Source organism: Microtus ochrogaster, unplaced genomic scaffold (assembly GCF_000317375.1).
Source record: "Microtus ochrogaster isolate Prairie Vole_2 unplaced genomic scaffold, MicOch1.0 UNK6, whole genome shotgun sequence".
In the NCBI taxonomy this organism is placed as follows: domain Eukaryota; kingdom Metazoa; phylum Chordata; class Mammalia; order Rodentia; family Cricetidae; genus Microtus; species Microtus ochrogaster.
In genome coordinates, this window is record NW_004949104.1 from 10,745,353 (window position 1) to 10,761,058 (window position 15,706).

The following is a 15,706-nucleotide window of genomic DNA, read 5'->3' on the forward strand; positions in this document are numbered from 1 at the left end:
TGGGAATCCAGAAGCAGCCCAGATGAGTACTGAACCGGGCTTGGCAGTAGAGAATGAGACTGGGCATGTCCTCAGATGACGACAATGACACTGAAGGGGGTGACTGCCACCTGTGCTGTTCTGAGCAGCTGGGCTTTGCTGGCTCTTTCCCTCTCCACATCCTCCCCCCCCGCCCCGGGCTGGAACTGATCTGGTCAGTACCCTGGCTGACCTCCAGGTACAAAGCATTCGGGCATTTAAAAAAAAAATGTAACAAAGAATAGGACATAAGCAATACACTCTTGCCTGCGATGGAAAGAGTACCCCAAGGGAAAAGCCAGGTGTAGCCTAAGAACCAGCCAGAGACACTGCCCCAGTGCGGAGGAAAAGCCCCCCGCCACAGTAGCCGTCTCTGCTCACTGCGTGTCCTACCTGTCTTCTTTGGCCTCGGTGATCACGGTGATAAAAGATGCAGAATCCTCCATGGCGTCAAAGTACTCAGTATCTTCATCTTCTTCACTGTTCTCGCCTTTGGAAGTCAAGAAGCTTCCTAGACATACAGAGCCGCTCTGTTTGCAGCTGCATCCTGACATCATCCCCTCTATCCTGCCGACTACACCTGCCCCACTTCGGACACCTGGCCCTGGTCACCCTGCTCCGTGGCCACTCTCCTTGCGTTGCTGGGACAGGGCATTCCAACCCATCATTGCTCAGACACCTCCTTCCAGAAGTACCCAGATTTGCCCAGGTTTGCTCAGCCTGCCTGTGGCCCAGCTTTCCTGCTCAGGGCACCTGTGATGCCCCTAGCCTGATGTTAGGTAGACAGCCGCCTGACTTCTAGGCAACCCTGTCCCAGAGAGAACAGCTGGGCTCACTGAACATTTAGGACTTTGAACGTAGACATGGTGTGTGGGACTCTTACCAGTTGGCGGCAGGTGTGGGGCATACAGCACCACAGCCGACAGTCTGAACTCCTCAGGACAAGACCACATGACATGAGGTCACTTTAAGGGACAGGTTTATGGGGCCCGAGGGCTGTGCTGGAGCATGCCCACCCACTTGCCCGCCTGCCCGCCAGCCTCGCTTTCACACGCACCCTCGCTCAGGCTCTTGCTGGGGTTGGCCGGCCCACCGGGGGTGTTGCAGAAGGCCCTCTCAAGGCTGTTGTGCTGCTTGGCCAGCTGCTCAATGGTTTCCTCCAGGTGGACTCGCTGCTCCTGCTCATAACTCAGAGCCCGCTGCCATTTCCGGCTGTGAGTCTCTGCTAGTTCCAGGAAGTCCTTGCAGGCCTGAGAAGGATCAACCACCATGTAAGCATCAGGCTGTGATCTGACCTGGTCAGCTTGCCTCAGTCAGATCCCGTGGCTAGGACCTCAGCTGTCTGCTGGAACATTCTTACAGGGTGCTAGGTCCCCAGTGGGATCCAAGGTAGCCTTAGTCTCTTCAGCTCTTCATTGGCTTTGGTCAAAGGGACAGCGAGCCACATAGTTCCTGGCTCAGAGGCTATTAGCCTTGCTTGAGAAGAACCAGGGCTGGCTGGGCATGGTGGCACAGGCCCGAAACTCCACCCACATGGGAGGCTGAAGCAGGATTGTAAATTCAAGGCCAGCCCAGCCAGCTGGGTGACTTAGCCTTAGTAGAAATAGGGCTGGGGGGCTGGAGCGATGGCTCAGCTGTTAAGAGCACTGACTGCTCTTCCAGAGGACCTGAGTTCAATTCCCAGCAGCCACATGGTGGCTCACAACCACCTATAATGAGATCTGGTGCCCTCTTCTGGCCTACAGGCATGATACTGTATAAATAAAGAAATAAGTCTTTAAAAAAAGAAGGCAATACACCTTTTAAAAAAAGAAATAGGGCTGGGACTATAGCTTAGGAAGAGGCCCCAGGTTCACCCTCCAGAGAAACACGCACGCACAGAAAAGGGGGGGAGGGCTAAGACTGGAGCTTGCTGCCAAGCCACCAAGTCACCTTACCGTCCCCTCACATACTTCTGCCTTCATCTATTTATTTTAACCATGGGGGTGTGTTTTGAAACAGTCTCACTATGTAGCTGAGACTGGCTGGGCACTGACTACATAGCCCAGGATGATCAAGAACTCACAATCACCTTGTCTCTGCCTCTTGTGTGTACTGGGATGACAGGTGGGTGTCTCTGTGCTCTGCCATTAACACTTTGCTCTGGCCTCATTTCTGGGGCTGTGATAAAAATGCTCCCCCAATAACAACTGAGGGGAAAAGGAGGTTATTTAGCTTACAACTCCAGATTATGATTTATCCTAGCAGAGAAATCACAGTGGGGGGTCTTCAGGAAGATTATATATATATATATATCTCCAGTCAAGGGCAGGAAGAAACAGATGCATGCATGGCTACTTGCTTGCTTGGCTCAGGCCTGTTTCTCTAGTCGTACACAGTTCAGGAATTCTTGCTCAGATTCTGGTGCAGCCCACACTGGGCTGGGATTTTCCCTTATCAATTAACTCAAGACAATGCCCAACAGACATGCTCACAGGCCAACCAAGCACAGACCTTAAGACTTTCTTCTCAGCGGATTCTAGCTTGCATCAAGTTGACAAACTAACCATCAACTTAGTGCTTTTAAGTTCTCTCAAGTTTGTGGCCCATCACATCAGATTCTTTTTGCATCCACAGATGGTCCCACTATATTCTTATGCGGCAGGGTTGGCTCATCAGCTCTGTTCTCAGCTGCCCCTGCACAGGCTGGCTGGTCTAATGCAGCGACCACCAGACTTGCCCTTTCATGGCTCCTGGGCCCGCGCATGCTCGGGTGTTCTTAGTTGCCACTTCCCCAGCACTGCTGCCCCACCCCTGTACTAAGCCACCAGACCACTGGGTGTCATACCTGTTGCACACTGGGACATGGGAGCAGTGCAGTGCCATTTCAAAGGGCTGTGAGGAGGGACAGCGGTGACACAGAGCGCTGAGGGTCCACTCTCTAGACATGACCTTGTAGGCCATCAGCTGCATCTGCCCAGGCACCTAGTGCTCATGCCCTTAATCCCTGGGCTCCTCCGACCTCCCCTCCAGCTCAGCCCAGGAAACTGCCTAGCTCCTGCTAAGGCCAGGTCCACTCAGCGGCTGGCCTCCACAGCTGCATGTCACTGAATTTTTTTTTTGTCTGTACGGACCCTCTTCCCTTGGGGTCCCCGAATGATAGTGAGTGTTGTAGATTCATGCCAGCCCAGTGAACACTGAAACTCATGGAAATGGGCAATGATCAGAGGCGTTCTGCGGGCTCCTCTGGGCAGCAGGGATGGACCAATGACTAGCTCCTCCAAGGTCGGCAACCCCCTGCAGCCTCAGCGTAGTGCTCGAGGGTTGGTTGCCATGGCGCTCTCCTTTAACAAGCATCGTTCTAGAACTCTCCCTCTGCCACCTTCCTGCTAAGACCTATGGTCCTGACCCCATCTGAAGAGGCGGAGGCCGACGTGAGGCACAGCGTGAGCTACCTGAGGAAACCAGGAGAGTGGGATAGGAAATGACAGGCGACCAGAGGGATCGAGTCTGGCAAAGCCACTCAGCTCACGTCCTCACTAGGGGACGGGACAACAATGTTCACAGAGCCATGACAACTGACAGAATGGCAGCCAGACCCAGTGGCTTGACCAGAAGGGACTCTTTGCTCATTCTGTCCCATTAATAAGACGCAGCAAAGTAGGGGCAGAGTGTCCTTCTGGGCAACCCAGGAGCATTCCAGACTGTCTTGGGAGCGCTGTGGGGTGAGTGAGAAGAGACAGCCACCCCATTACAAAGTGATACGCCAGGGCTCTGAGGCCGCACAGCAAGGAGCTAACAGGGGCAGCCAAGGAAGATGTCCGCCTTGGCTACTGCTCCTGTGGGACTCATGTCCCCGTCACTCACTCTTCATAAGCTTAAGCTTGGCCCCAGCTGGAAACAGTCCCTGCCACCTGGTTGCTGGCTATGAAGGGAGGCTCTGACCACATCACAGACGGTGGCAGATGGGGATGTGGGAATCTCAACAGAGGGTGCAGGGTTTTGGGGAAAAGGTACTCTCATCTCCAGGGTGGGCCCAATGGGGTGATCCCTCACCCTTCTCCATGCTGCCCCTTGACTGAGGCCCTAGAAGGCACTGCCCAGGTCATAAGCAGATTGGGAATTGGAATCTGTCCCCTCTACACAGTTGAGCCACCTCCCACCAAGAGATGCATACAAGGTTCTCTTGACTTGGGTTGAATATTGAGCCCTGTGGTAGCTGAGAGCTAAAGAATGGCCATAACTCCCGTAAGTGCACACCAGAAGCTGCGTGGTGTGGGCTTCCACATCCTTGCCACCCATCTCCTGGGTGCCACTCCTCCCCAGCCCTCGTGTGTCCCACCACAGTCAGCCTCTCTGCCACCATGAACTCCCACCTGTATATTCCCACAGGTTCCTGACCTGGCAGGCCTTCCCCAGCTTACAGATGTGCGGAGCACACTCACAGGCACTGAGGTAGCCATTTCTCTAGCACGCACCAGCAAGGGGAAAAACATGGGCTTGTCTGCAGCCCCGTAGCAGGTCTGGGGTCTGAGTCCCTGTGTATGTCACCTATGTAATTTCCAGGGTACAGAATCAGTGCCACTACCCTATGCCGTGAGGCTGGATCTTCATTGCTGTCCCCAAGCCTCTTGATAGCGTAGATCATGTGGGATCCACTGGTCTTCCAAAGGCGGAATGAAGTCTGTGGCGATGCTCACGAACAAGGATGTTGGTAGTAGAGGGCAAGCCCCAGCCCTGACCTCAGGGAGGTGGTGGTGGGCTGTCTCAATGCAGCAGCAGATTGCTTGGACATACCCTGGCTATGTGTGACCTCCATCTACCTTGAGGTTACCACAGGGCCCATGGGTACAGAAGGACAGGGAGACGAAGTCAGGCACCCCACAGATAGATGGGCCCCATTCGAACCACATGTGGCTAGAACAAGAACACACAGATCCCAGCGTGTCACGGTCGACTGTCCCACACAAAGTCAAGGAGCTCCCTTGGCTGGACCATGGTGGACCAAAGGCTGTTCTTACTGCACCAGTGGGCTCCGTGCCACAGACGGGCTGCCCTGGTTGGTTGTGGGCATCAGATGCCCATCTGCCCCCTCTCCCAGCCCCAACACACCTACCTGGTATCCATTCCTAACTCCCAGGGTCTTCTCTGCCGCCACTGGCCTTCTGCAGGCCTCATCCTGGCCACACCATGAACAGACAGGAGCCAACCCGGCCCGGCCGCCCCAGAATGCTGAGCTGGGCAGTGCCCTAAGGGCTGTGCTCACTAAGCTGGATTAAGCCTGGGGCCCAGTGGGGGGGGAAGGTGAGGGAGGGGGAGGAAAAGCTTGGCTGATCCTGTCAAGGCTGGACAGGGTCACAGTTCCTGTGAGATTCCACCACACTATATCTAGGCCCAGAAAGTCCCTTTCCACCATCAGCAGATGGCTCACCCAAAGTCCCCCCATTCACACCCATGGGCTCACAGCCTGGATCCATGGAGGCGAGGTGGACGGAGTCCATCTGGGAGCCAGAGTCAACATCTGGGCCCCACATGCACAGTGCTTTGCTTCTCATCCCGTTTAGCCCCTCTACCTCCGAGAATCAGCATCCTTATGGGAAAAAGGACCCGCCCTGGGATGCCTACACTGTCTATGATTCTATTGGGTCCCTCGGGATGGGGTGAAGTCTCCATTCCCAGACACTGTCCCTTTGTACAATTCCCCACGGCTGTGAAAGGGTGACAGGGAACACAGGTACTCCTTAGTGGCAGAGGTGCAGGTTAAAGCTCTGGGCTCCCGACAGGGAATGCATGGAGCCTATTGAAATGCACCAACGCAGAGTGAGAACCTCAAAAAGGCAGGTCTACCACATGGGCCTGGCCCAGCTTGACTCCGGATGGAGAGTCTCGGCTCTGCCCACCCACTGGGGCCTCTCCCTTTCTTCTTAGCAGCTGCCCCATGGGACACAGCTTCTGACCTGGAAACCCCCACCTACTGTACCCAGGAGAAGGGCAAGCTCTAATCGCTTTTGCTGTTCCTAATCCTAATCCTGCCAGTGACCTCATGGTTCCTCTCACAGGCAGGAGCAGCAGCCATGGGGTCAGCCTGCCTGGGCCCTCTGCCTGGCCTATGTGGCCTGTGGCAGCCCAGGCTCACGGAGGGTCTGTGTAGTGAGAACCCTGCTGGGCCTGGATGTCAGTGTCCACTCTAAAACTCAATCTATACGGTTACCTTCATCACCCATGATATGAGGACGACTGGGAGCTGGGATGAGTAGCCACTGGGCTCACAGAGGATGTGGGAGATGGTCAGTTGTACAGAGGGAGGGTCCAGTCTGTGCTGCCGACTTTGTCTTCTAACCACAATAGAACCTGATAACCCTGGGTGAGGGGATGGGAGGAATGGCTGCTGCCATTTGTGCTAGGCCAGGACCTGCTGGGACCTGTCACACAGCAGGTATCTGTTCTCTGTGGGTACTTGGGTATCTTAGCTCCTGGGCAGCTGTCTCCCCACAATGCCAGGGTTGAGGCTGCCTGGCTACCACGTGGATCCCTTTATAGCCTCAGATTCCTGGAGATTCTTGCTTTTCAATGACCTGGGAGCTCAAAGGCAGTAAATGGAAAAGATGGCAGCGACACCAGTCTCCCCGAGTGCCCCCACTTGGCTAGAGCTGGTAGGCACACTGGGACCCACTGAGGAGTAGCATGCAGGCCCTATGTACACAAGAAGAACAAGCTGAACGCAACCTCACAGGTGGGAGGGAGCAGTGCTGCCTGAACCAGAAGTTACTATTTTGAAAGTTGTCTGTCCATCTTAGGTGTCCGGAATCAAGAGTGGGGACCGAGAACCTGAAATGGGGGTCCTGGGGTCAATTCAGAGCCCCTTGGCCGGGTGAAGCCACTATGCTGGGGCGCCTTCCTGGTCCCTTCCAGGTCAGGTTCTAGGGCAGTGAGGCCAGGCCACTTGTCTGGGCAGCATCCTGGTCTGGTTCTAGACCTCCCCTAACCTAGGTGGGCCCTCTCGGCTGTGACTCATGTTCACCGGTAGGGAGGCAGCTCTGTGCTTCAACTGAAACTCCAAAATAGCCCTTTCCATATTCAAAATAGTTCACCCCTTGCGGCAGGAACGCGCGCCATCTGGCTGCCGGTTTACCAGCTGATTTGAGACAATTCTGGAATCTATTTTTAATCCACCTCCCCAGACCCTGAGCCAGCAAGCTGTCAGGGACAGCATGCTGGTCAGCTAGCAATAGCCTCTCCATGGTCCCAGAAGGACCAGGGCACGCTGCATCTCATGCCCATCCCCTGCTGGGCTCGCCCAAGGAGCCCCATGTGCCTCCCGGTTGGTGAATCAAATGAGGCCTTAGGGAAGAAGTCCCAGCCATTCCCAGTAGCAAGTGGCCCTTTCTGCTATTTTCCTTCTTTGTGTGATCACCCCCCAAAGAGACCCTCATGGCTTTTTAATTTCTATGAAATTGAAGTACTCAAGCGTGTGGGGTGTACATATCTGTCTGCACCCATTTGCCTGTCCTAATGTCCCATCCTGGCATCTGTCTCCCCTTGGCACCTCCTATACCCCCAGAATATGTCACTACATTCTGACATTGCAGCCTTCTCCAACTGGATCATCCTTCCAGGTCAAACCAAGCAGGTGCCCCTACCCTGTGGGCTCTCCCAACAACCTTGTGTCAAGATTTCCCAGGTTCCTGCCATCTGCCTGGTGCATCCTGTGAGATGCTTGCTTCCTTGGTAAACTCCAGAGTTAGCCCTGCCTCTCTCTATCCCTCTGTGCACTTGGATGATTGCCAGTCTTTTATAGGGCTTCACCTCAAGCCAGTTCCGCCCACTTTTTCTGCACAAGCCCTCCTCTGGAGACAGATTCTGGGGGATCCCTCTGGAACCAGGGTACGCGGTGGGTATCAGAGAGCAAGCGTCCTCGTTCTCTTGGGTTGGGCTTGTACTTTGATGCCCATTTTGATAGCCTTTGTTCCCACTCAGGAGGCATCTCGGCTGGCCCAGTCTTCAACTCAGAGTGGCACTGGGCATCCTTTAGGGCACCAGTCCCCTTTTCTCTGTCCCCAGGATGCATGAAATGTCCACAGATATCTGTCCTTGCTCACTGACAGCCTATTCTCTAAGCAGAAAGAGTTGCTCATTCTCAGAGGGAGACAAAAATGATTGCTCTGGGCACCCAGATAATACAATGACACAGTAGTGAGACCAACTTCTCCCGGCTACAGTGAGGAACAAAGTCTTGGGCAGAAGAGGGAGGTATGGCTGTCACCAAGCAAGCAGAGTGAACCCCTACTACACCACAGGCCTGTTCTTCCACCTGGGCCTCTGACTCAATCACAGAGCTGAGTGTCAGCAGAAATGAGGGAGCCTGACAGCTTTTTCCCTCCGCTTTACAGGACCCAGCGCCCAAAGTGTGCAGCATGCACAGACCCAGTCCTTTGCCTTAAGCCAAGCGGCAGACTCATGTTTCCCTGAGAGGCATGTCCTGAGAGGATTGGGACATGGGGGCAATGAGGACATGTCCCTGTGCTGAACGTGGCGAAGAACCTCTACATGGTACACAGGTGTTCGAGGATCTTCCACAACCCTCAGCTGGTCTACTAATGCTGCGAGATTTTCCCTAAGTGGCAGGCTAATTCACAGCTACCCAAGCAGCCATTCAGGCAGGATTTGCCGGGTTGGCGTTTGTTAGCCGAAAAATTACCCGCTGGGGGTTCTGCCAGACACCGGGCGACCCATTCATTTGCTTCCACTTTCTTGCACAGTTTCCCTTGGGTTTTTTCTCTCTCTGGTTTGCTGAAGTCCTATGTGCTGGGCCCTGTGCCAGGCACAGGGGTTACAGGACAATGGGGCTGCCAAGGTCCTGCCCTCTCAGGGAGTATGGGCCAAGTGCTTATGAGACACTGTGGGCCCCTGGATGCTGTTGGATGCTGAAGAGGGGATGCAGGAAAGCAAACTTGCCTGAGGTTTTCCTGCCCTTCCATTTCCAGCCAATGGGAGGTATGGGCTGATTTCCTCCCATGAGGCAGCAGCATGTGTCTGCTCTGGAAGCACGAAGACCTGGGCTCACCTCAGCACTATGACCCTATGCCTTTCTCGCCAGGGCCACTACCTCGGTCCTCTGCTCCCAGAGAATAGAGATGTCAATGACTGGAACCCGAGAGTCATTCTCCTGTGGGGTTGTGGCTGGCTGGACCTGGACTGACTTCCTGAACTCTCTTTCCACTGGATCCTCCCCACCCCACTCAACCCTGAAGGTCCACCACTAATATAAGTAGACAATGAATGCATCACTAGGAGGGATTGCCCGGCTGTGATCTCCAGGAACAAGAAGGGCCTGCCTGTTTCTTGCTGCCTCCTCCAGCACAGCCTGGGTTACGCGCCCATTCAGCAGGGCCTCCCTAGCTATCCAACCACATGACGACAGTCCACCGCAAGGAAGGATAGCACAGCATCAGGAAAGGCATTTTCGCGTCTTTTGGTGTCCTCGGACACAGGAAGAGGCATGCTGGGCGGGAGATAAGGGTGCTGTCTTGGCTTTTGGAGAGCAGTGGGCACGGGACCACTAGCCACAGAGCCTGGGCTCTTGGGAACTGTGCAGGGACTTTCTTCACGTGTCCCACAGGTGGTTTAGAACCAAAAGCCTAAGGGGGTAAAATGGCAGGCCCAGCCTGGGTAAAAAGCTGCTGTTTGCTTCTTAACCTCGGGTGGGGGAGGGGTTCCCAGCAGGGCTTGTCCAAGCCAACCAGCTCTCACTTTTTGTTCTAGTAGGACCCAGGCACAGACGGAGGTGGACAACACAGGCACTTGTTAGGGCCAGGGGCGGGGTAGGGAGGGGCAGAGAGAGTTCCAGACTTGGGTGTGGGCTGCCGGAAGTTTCACAGTCAGGGCAGGGTGAGGAGTGCAAAGGCAGCCAGACCTCCACAGTGGGAGGACCACCTGAGGGCTTCATTTGAGGGGCTGGGAAAGGGTGGTTGTCCATTCAGCCAACAGCTGGAGGTGATTTCCATCTCTGAGTCCCCAGCCGTCAGCCACAGCTATCAGAGGCCCCATGGCAGCATAAGGCAAATGGGGGCCTGGAAGACTTACCGGAGGCATTCGGAGGTATTTGGGGCTGGGAGGGTGGTGTAGTGGCGGAGTAGTGACTCCATCCCCAGCGACAACTCAACACGCCAAGGACTCAGAGAGTAAGGCAGGCAGGAGGAGGCTTCTGCTTACCCAGGCTCCAACCCTCAAGAGCCATCGTTTCTGTAGTGGGCCATCCTGCAGTTCTGGCTTGGTACCCAGCTTGGTGACTCTAGGAGCTAGGGTGGCTTTTCTGAGTCTTGCTTTGCACTCCAGTGCTAACTCCACCATAGTACCGACAAGGTAAGCACACAATTCGAGGGCAGGAGTAGAAAATTCCTGTGGTTGCCTCAGCTCCAGGTACCGGTGGTCTGCTTTCATATAGGCATAAAAGCCAAGCCCTGGCCAGGGGTGACTCCTATGTCTCAGGACCCCCGGCAAGCTTGCCTATGGACCTTAGCACCCAGTGGGGGTCTGGACATGTGACGTCTGGCAGCCACACAGACACCCTGCCAGAGCAGACGCTGTTCTGCCAGGTAAGTAGTGGTAGTCATGAAGCTTCCCAAGAACAAGCTGGGCCTCTGGGCTAGTATAGGCTACAAGTGTCTATCAGCTAGCCTTCACCCTGTTCCCTGATGAGATGCCCTGGGTCAGGTTCACGTTAGCCACTCCACGCCGCAGATCCCATCACTGAGGCACACTGTCCTAGGATTCCTTGGGGGGCTGGAACTGGAAACAGCCCTCATAACCAAGCTGGGGGCTGTGTGTTCTATAAAGCATTCCACTCTGCACTTAGACTAGGAGCTGCTGTATGGCTTTGTAGACACCGATGACAAAAGACGTCACTAGACTACAGCCAGCAGCAAGCATCGCTTTCTCAGAGAGGACAACCCCCTCCCAGGTCCAGCAACTTCCATCTAGGAAGGCAATGTGGGCAGGGGCGGCTCCCAGATAGATGGGTCAGGGGTAGGAGCAGCCGAAAACACAACACACACACAAACACACATACACACACACACACACACACACACACACACTATCTGAGTGGGTCACTGACCAGGGCCCACACAGGTGACTCGCTAGAAAGAGGATGGTGAATGGGGGCAGCCTGATGGTGGGAGCCACACACAGGGCAGCTACACACAGCACCGTAGCCCAGCAGCCCTCACTGTGTTTATCACTGGCTGCTGGCCACAACCCCACACACCGTGGGGTCTGAGGACAGACATTGGCATAAGCAAGTAGGGGACATATTGTCAGTGTCTGGAGGAGGGTGCTCCTGTCTGTGCTCAGCGCTGGCCCTCAGGTCACAAACTCCCAAGGCTCTGGCCGGGCCCTGGCCTGAGCACAAGGAGCAGATGAGGGTGGTGAGTGGTCCTTCGGCTCCATCCTCACGCTGCTGACACACTTCAGAAGCAGCCCAGGGTAGACTTGGACCTGCCCTGACCTCTTGAGCTGCAGGGACGGCCCCCCAGCTGGGGCTATTCTGGGTCCCGGCATTGCTTGCTGTCACCCGGTAGTCTGATACCCCTTGAGCCATATTTGGAGACCCCTGAGCTCTTTGTAGCAGTCTCCATGTCTGGATACTGCCTCTGTCTCAGCGCCATGCCATGCTGGCTCTTTAAGCCTGGTGCCTCTGGCTCGGATGTGCACCTCCAGGGGAGTCCACGGGACGAGACGTGGCAGGCAGACCTAGTGGAGGGTGGAAGCCTGGGACCCCTCAGCAGGAGACTGAAGAAGGTCTGGAGTGACGTCATACGCAGCATTTCTGTCACCACAGAGAACTCTTCCCAGCCCTCATCCCTAATAACATGGAATCTGTGGCCCAGGAGGCTGTGGGAGTCTCAGTGTGCAGACGTTGGTCACTCGTTCTCTCTATGATTGGGTTGGCATGACTGTCAGCAGGCCCAGCTCTGCTACCCTCTGACTAAGGCAGTCCTTGCCGCCCCTCACACACGTCTCCTGTCCCCATGTTTTTGGGGTGTACACAGGGAAAAAGCAGGAGCAGCTGTGAGGGCCAGAGTCACAGCAATGCCCCATTATGTAGGCTGAGCAAACCCACTGAACTGCCGTCTCAACTTTAGGCCTTGGCTTTCTCCACCCATGCGTGCCTTGAGCAGATTCCACAGCCACTCCATTTTATCAGGTCAGTCAAAGGAATATCCTAGAAGGCCGGCAGCCATGACTATGGGATGCTAACATAGAAGAATTGTGATGAATTGGAGGTCAGGTGGCCAGGCTAAGTCACACACCATCTTGGCTTTTTATCAACTCGACACAAGCTAGAGTCATCTGAAAGGAGGCCACCTCTGTTGAGAAAATGCCTCCGTAAGATCTAGTTCCAGGACATTTTCTTAGTTAGTGATTGATAGGGGAGGGGGAGGGCCCAGCCCAGGGCCCAGCCCATTGTGGGTGATGCCATACCTGGACTGGTGGTCCTAGATTCTATAAGAAACCAAGCTAAGTAAGCCATGATGAGCAGGCCACTAAGTAGCACTCCTCCATGGCCTCTGCATCAGCTCCTGCCTCCAGATTCCTTTCCTGCTTGAGTTTCTGCCCTGACTTCCTTCAGTGACAGACTACATGTGGAAGCATAAGTCAAATAAACGCTTTCCTCCCCAACTTGCTTTTTGGTCTTGGTGTTCCGCTGAAGCAATAGAAACCCTGACTAAGACATTGGACTAGACTTTGCTTCCCCTGGGGCCGGTAAGATGGCTCAGTAGTTAAGGCACTTGCCACTCACTAAGGCTGCCAATCCCCCACCAGCCCCTGGAATCTCCACGGTGGAAGAAGGGAACAGATCTTAAGTTGGGATGCTTGTGAGAGCTCGTGCGCACACACACATGCACGCACAAACACACGTATGTGCACACAGACACGTACACACACACGTGTATGCATGCACTCACGTGCACACAAACACACAAACTAACAGATGTTTGTCACTAGGTGGAGGATTATAGCCCTAATGGAGCAGCACTTGCCTACCATGTGTGAGGCTCTAAGTTCTGTCCTGAGCTTCATGAAGAAAAGAATAATAATAAATATCTCCAGCGGTTAGTGGCTGTGTAGGGGACAGGACATAAGCAGAATGTTGGCACACGTGGGAAGGGGTTGGCTTTGGAAAGCAACTCAGAGCCACAGAGACCAGAGGCCTTGACTGTCAGGCACCCTCCCACTCAGGGACCTGTGGCTGACGGGGTGTGCCCTCCCCTTTGGTGGGAGCACTCACATTGATCATAGCATTTGACGTGATGCGAAAGAGGGTGGCTCGCTCATTCACAACCTTCAGCTTCTCCCCGCTCTCTGGTGGGATCTTGAGGCTGTCCAGCTCATTCAAGGACCGCTGGAGCGCCGCGCCATGTTTAGCAATGAGGTCATTGCATGTGCTGAGGTCATCTAACTTCAAGGAGAGGTTCTTCAGGGTGTGGTGGAGCTCACTCTTGTCAGCTGGGGCAGCAGGCTCTTCGTCATCATCCCCAGAATCATCTAAAGAGAGAGACAGACTTGCTGTAACCACCAAGCCAGAGTCTCTGTCGTCTGGGCTGCAGATGGCAGAGTCACACCAGAGTGGCCAGTGCCCTAGATAGTGTCCTGCAATGCTTCTAGCTAAGGCTGCTGCCCCTTAGCCTGGCCCACACACATCCGGCTGAGTCAATGGGAGTGTGAGGCAAAGGGGGCTAGCTGGAAGGGCAGGGTGCTGTGGCGAGCAGGGACTCCAGGTGCCTGCCCACAAAAATGGTACCAGCTCCGCTAGGTCACAGCCTAAGGTCACAGCAGGCCATGCTGGGTGGAGCAGATACTTGAGGAGAGAGAAGGACTCCATTCCTTATCTTGCAGGCCTCCCAGGATAATCAATACTGCTGGCTAACGCCATGCCCATCCCTAGCCATACCAACTGTCTCTTGATCTGCAAACACCTGTCCACGTGCTTGGGGCCTTTCTTCCCATCATGTACTTCCCTGATGCCTAGAACATTATACCTCAAGTTCTCACCCCATTTGCCCTCTGAGGCCCAACCCAACACCACTGCCTCTCCAAAGTCTGCCCGGAGACCCCCCTGCCATAGTTAAGGCCACTCTCTTGTCACCAAATCTACGCCCTAGACCCTCTTCCTGCTAATCTCCACCCCCATGCAGAACATGGCCCCATCTACACACACACACACACACACACACACACACATACACACATGCATGCACACGCACATGCATGCACACACACATGCACGTACACACACATATGCACACACACAGAACATATCCACTCACAGAAAATTTGTGTGAGAAGACACCAGGGCAGCGATGGTGCAGCTGACCCTCTAAGGCTGCTCAGCTCACCTCCTTCGTGCCAGTCATCTGGGGCTTCTGTGCAAGGGCCTGCTCCCTCTCACCACTCACACAGTGCCACATGAGTCTTTCTGCTTCCTAGCCCGGCCTGTGCCCATAGAGGCCTCTGTGGGCAGCTGGCCTGAGACCCTGCTGCTGACTTAATGCTGGCATGGGACAGCCAAGAGGCTGACATGAGCTTGTGACTTTTCCCAGTGCCTGTCTGCTAAAGTTTTCAGAAATCCCTTGTTTTAGAAATAATCCACACAGACTTTTCTTAGATGAAGGAAATATGCAACCAAGATACAAAATTAAAAGTAAGAGAAAAAAGAAGGCATATTTTGAGAGAACAGATTTCTCCCTCAGCAGGCAAGGTACATGTGGGTGGACATGGATTGGTCACTGAGTGTGTCCTGAGTTCACAGCAGTGCTGAGCTGGCCGTCTGCACAGGCCCCTAGCAATAAGGAGCTAAAGGGAAGCATCTGCTGCACATGGTGTCCCTGCCAGCTCCAGAGGCCTTGGGCTAATATCCAGTCCCCTCCCCACAGGCTGGAGCAACCGCAGCCCTGAGTGATCCAGTGTCTGGAGGTCACTGCAGCCACTGGCAGGTGCTCTGGGCCTCCCTGGCATGGCAGGGAGACAACAGACAGCAGCCCTTCTTCACTCTTCCTCACTCCCGCAGGAGCAAGAGTGCCCAGCTGTGGGCTCAGAGATTAGAGCGCTTGGGGGCAGAATAGGGGCTTGACTCCAGCTCCAGCTGCTAGCATGGCCTGTCCTCTGAATCACCAGCAGCAGTGCGCCCAGTCACTTGGGGTGTGAAGCCTCAGCTCCAGCTACTACACACAATGACTCAGGAATGTGGGTCTGGGGACAAGAAAGGTCTTGAGACTGACAGGGTCACTCTGTGCATATACTCAGTAGACTCTAAGAGATACCCACAGATCCAGGTTTATTATGACACCAATCACAATAGTCAAGATATAGAATCAGTCTAAACTCCATTCAGGACAAAAGGTAGAGAGACACAATGAGTCTACCTCTTGCAGGAAATGAATGGAACTGGACATCACCATGTTAAGTAAAGCTAGCCAGGCTCAGGAAAGTATCATTTTCTCTCAAGAGCAAATTATGGATTTTTTTTTTTAAAAAAGTATAGGAATAGGAGAGGTACTATGTGAGGAGAACGAGACACTAGTGGAGGTAGAAGGAGAAAGGGTGATGCGTGTGTTTCAATAGTTACAAAGCACACGATGCACACATGCAGAGATGACCAAAGGAGCCCATTGTTCTGATGCTTTTCTTCCTTCCTTTCTCTTTCTCT

At 54.3% G+C, this 15,706-nt stretch overlaps 1 protein-coding gene across 5 annotated transcripts in view; it reads right to left on the reverse strand.

The window, feature by feature from the left end:
* The window catches only part of Osbp2 (oxysterol binding protein 2), a 174,318-nt gene that overhangs the window by 11,811 nt on the left and 146,801 nt on the right, over window positions 1-15,706 (reverse strand). For all 5 annotated transcript variants that reach the window (XM_026788733.1, XM_026788734.1, XM_026788736.1 and 2 more), the window contains 3 exons: window positions 13,289-13,545; window positions 1,076-1,268; window positions 412-529 (listed from right to left, as the gene is read on the reverse strand). In XM_026788733.1, the coding sequence (XP_026644534.1) occupies window positions 412-529; window positions 1,076-1,268; window positions 13,289-13,545 (568 nt within the window). The remainder of the gene's footprint in view (window positions 1-411; window positions 530-1,075; window positions 1,269-13,288; window positions 13,546-15,706) is intronic.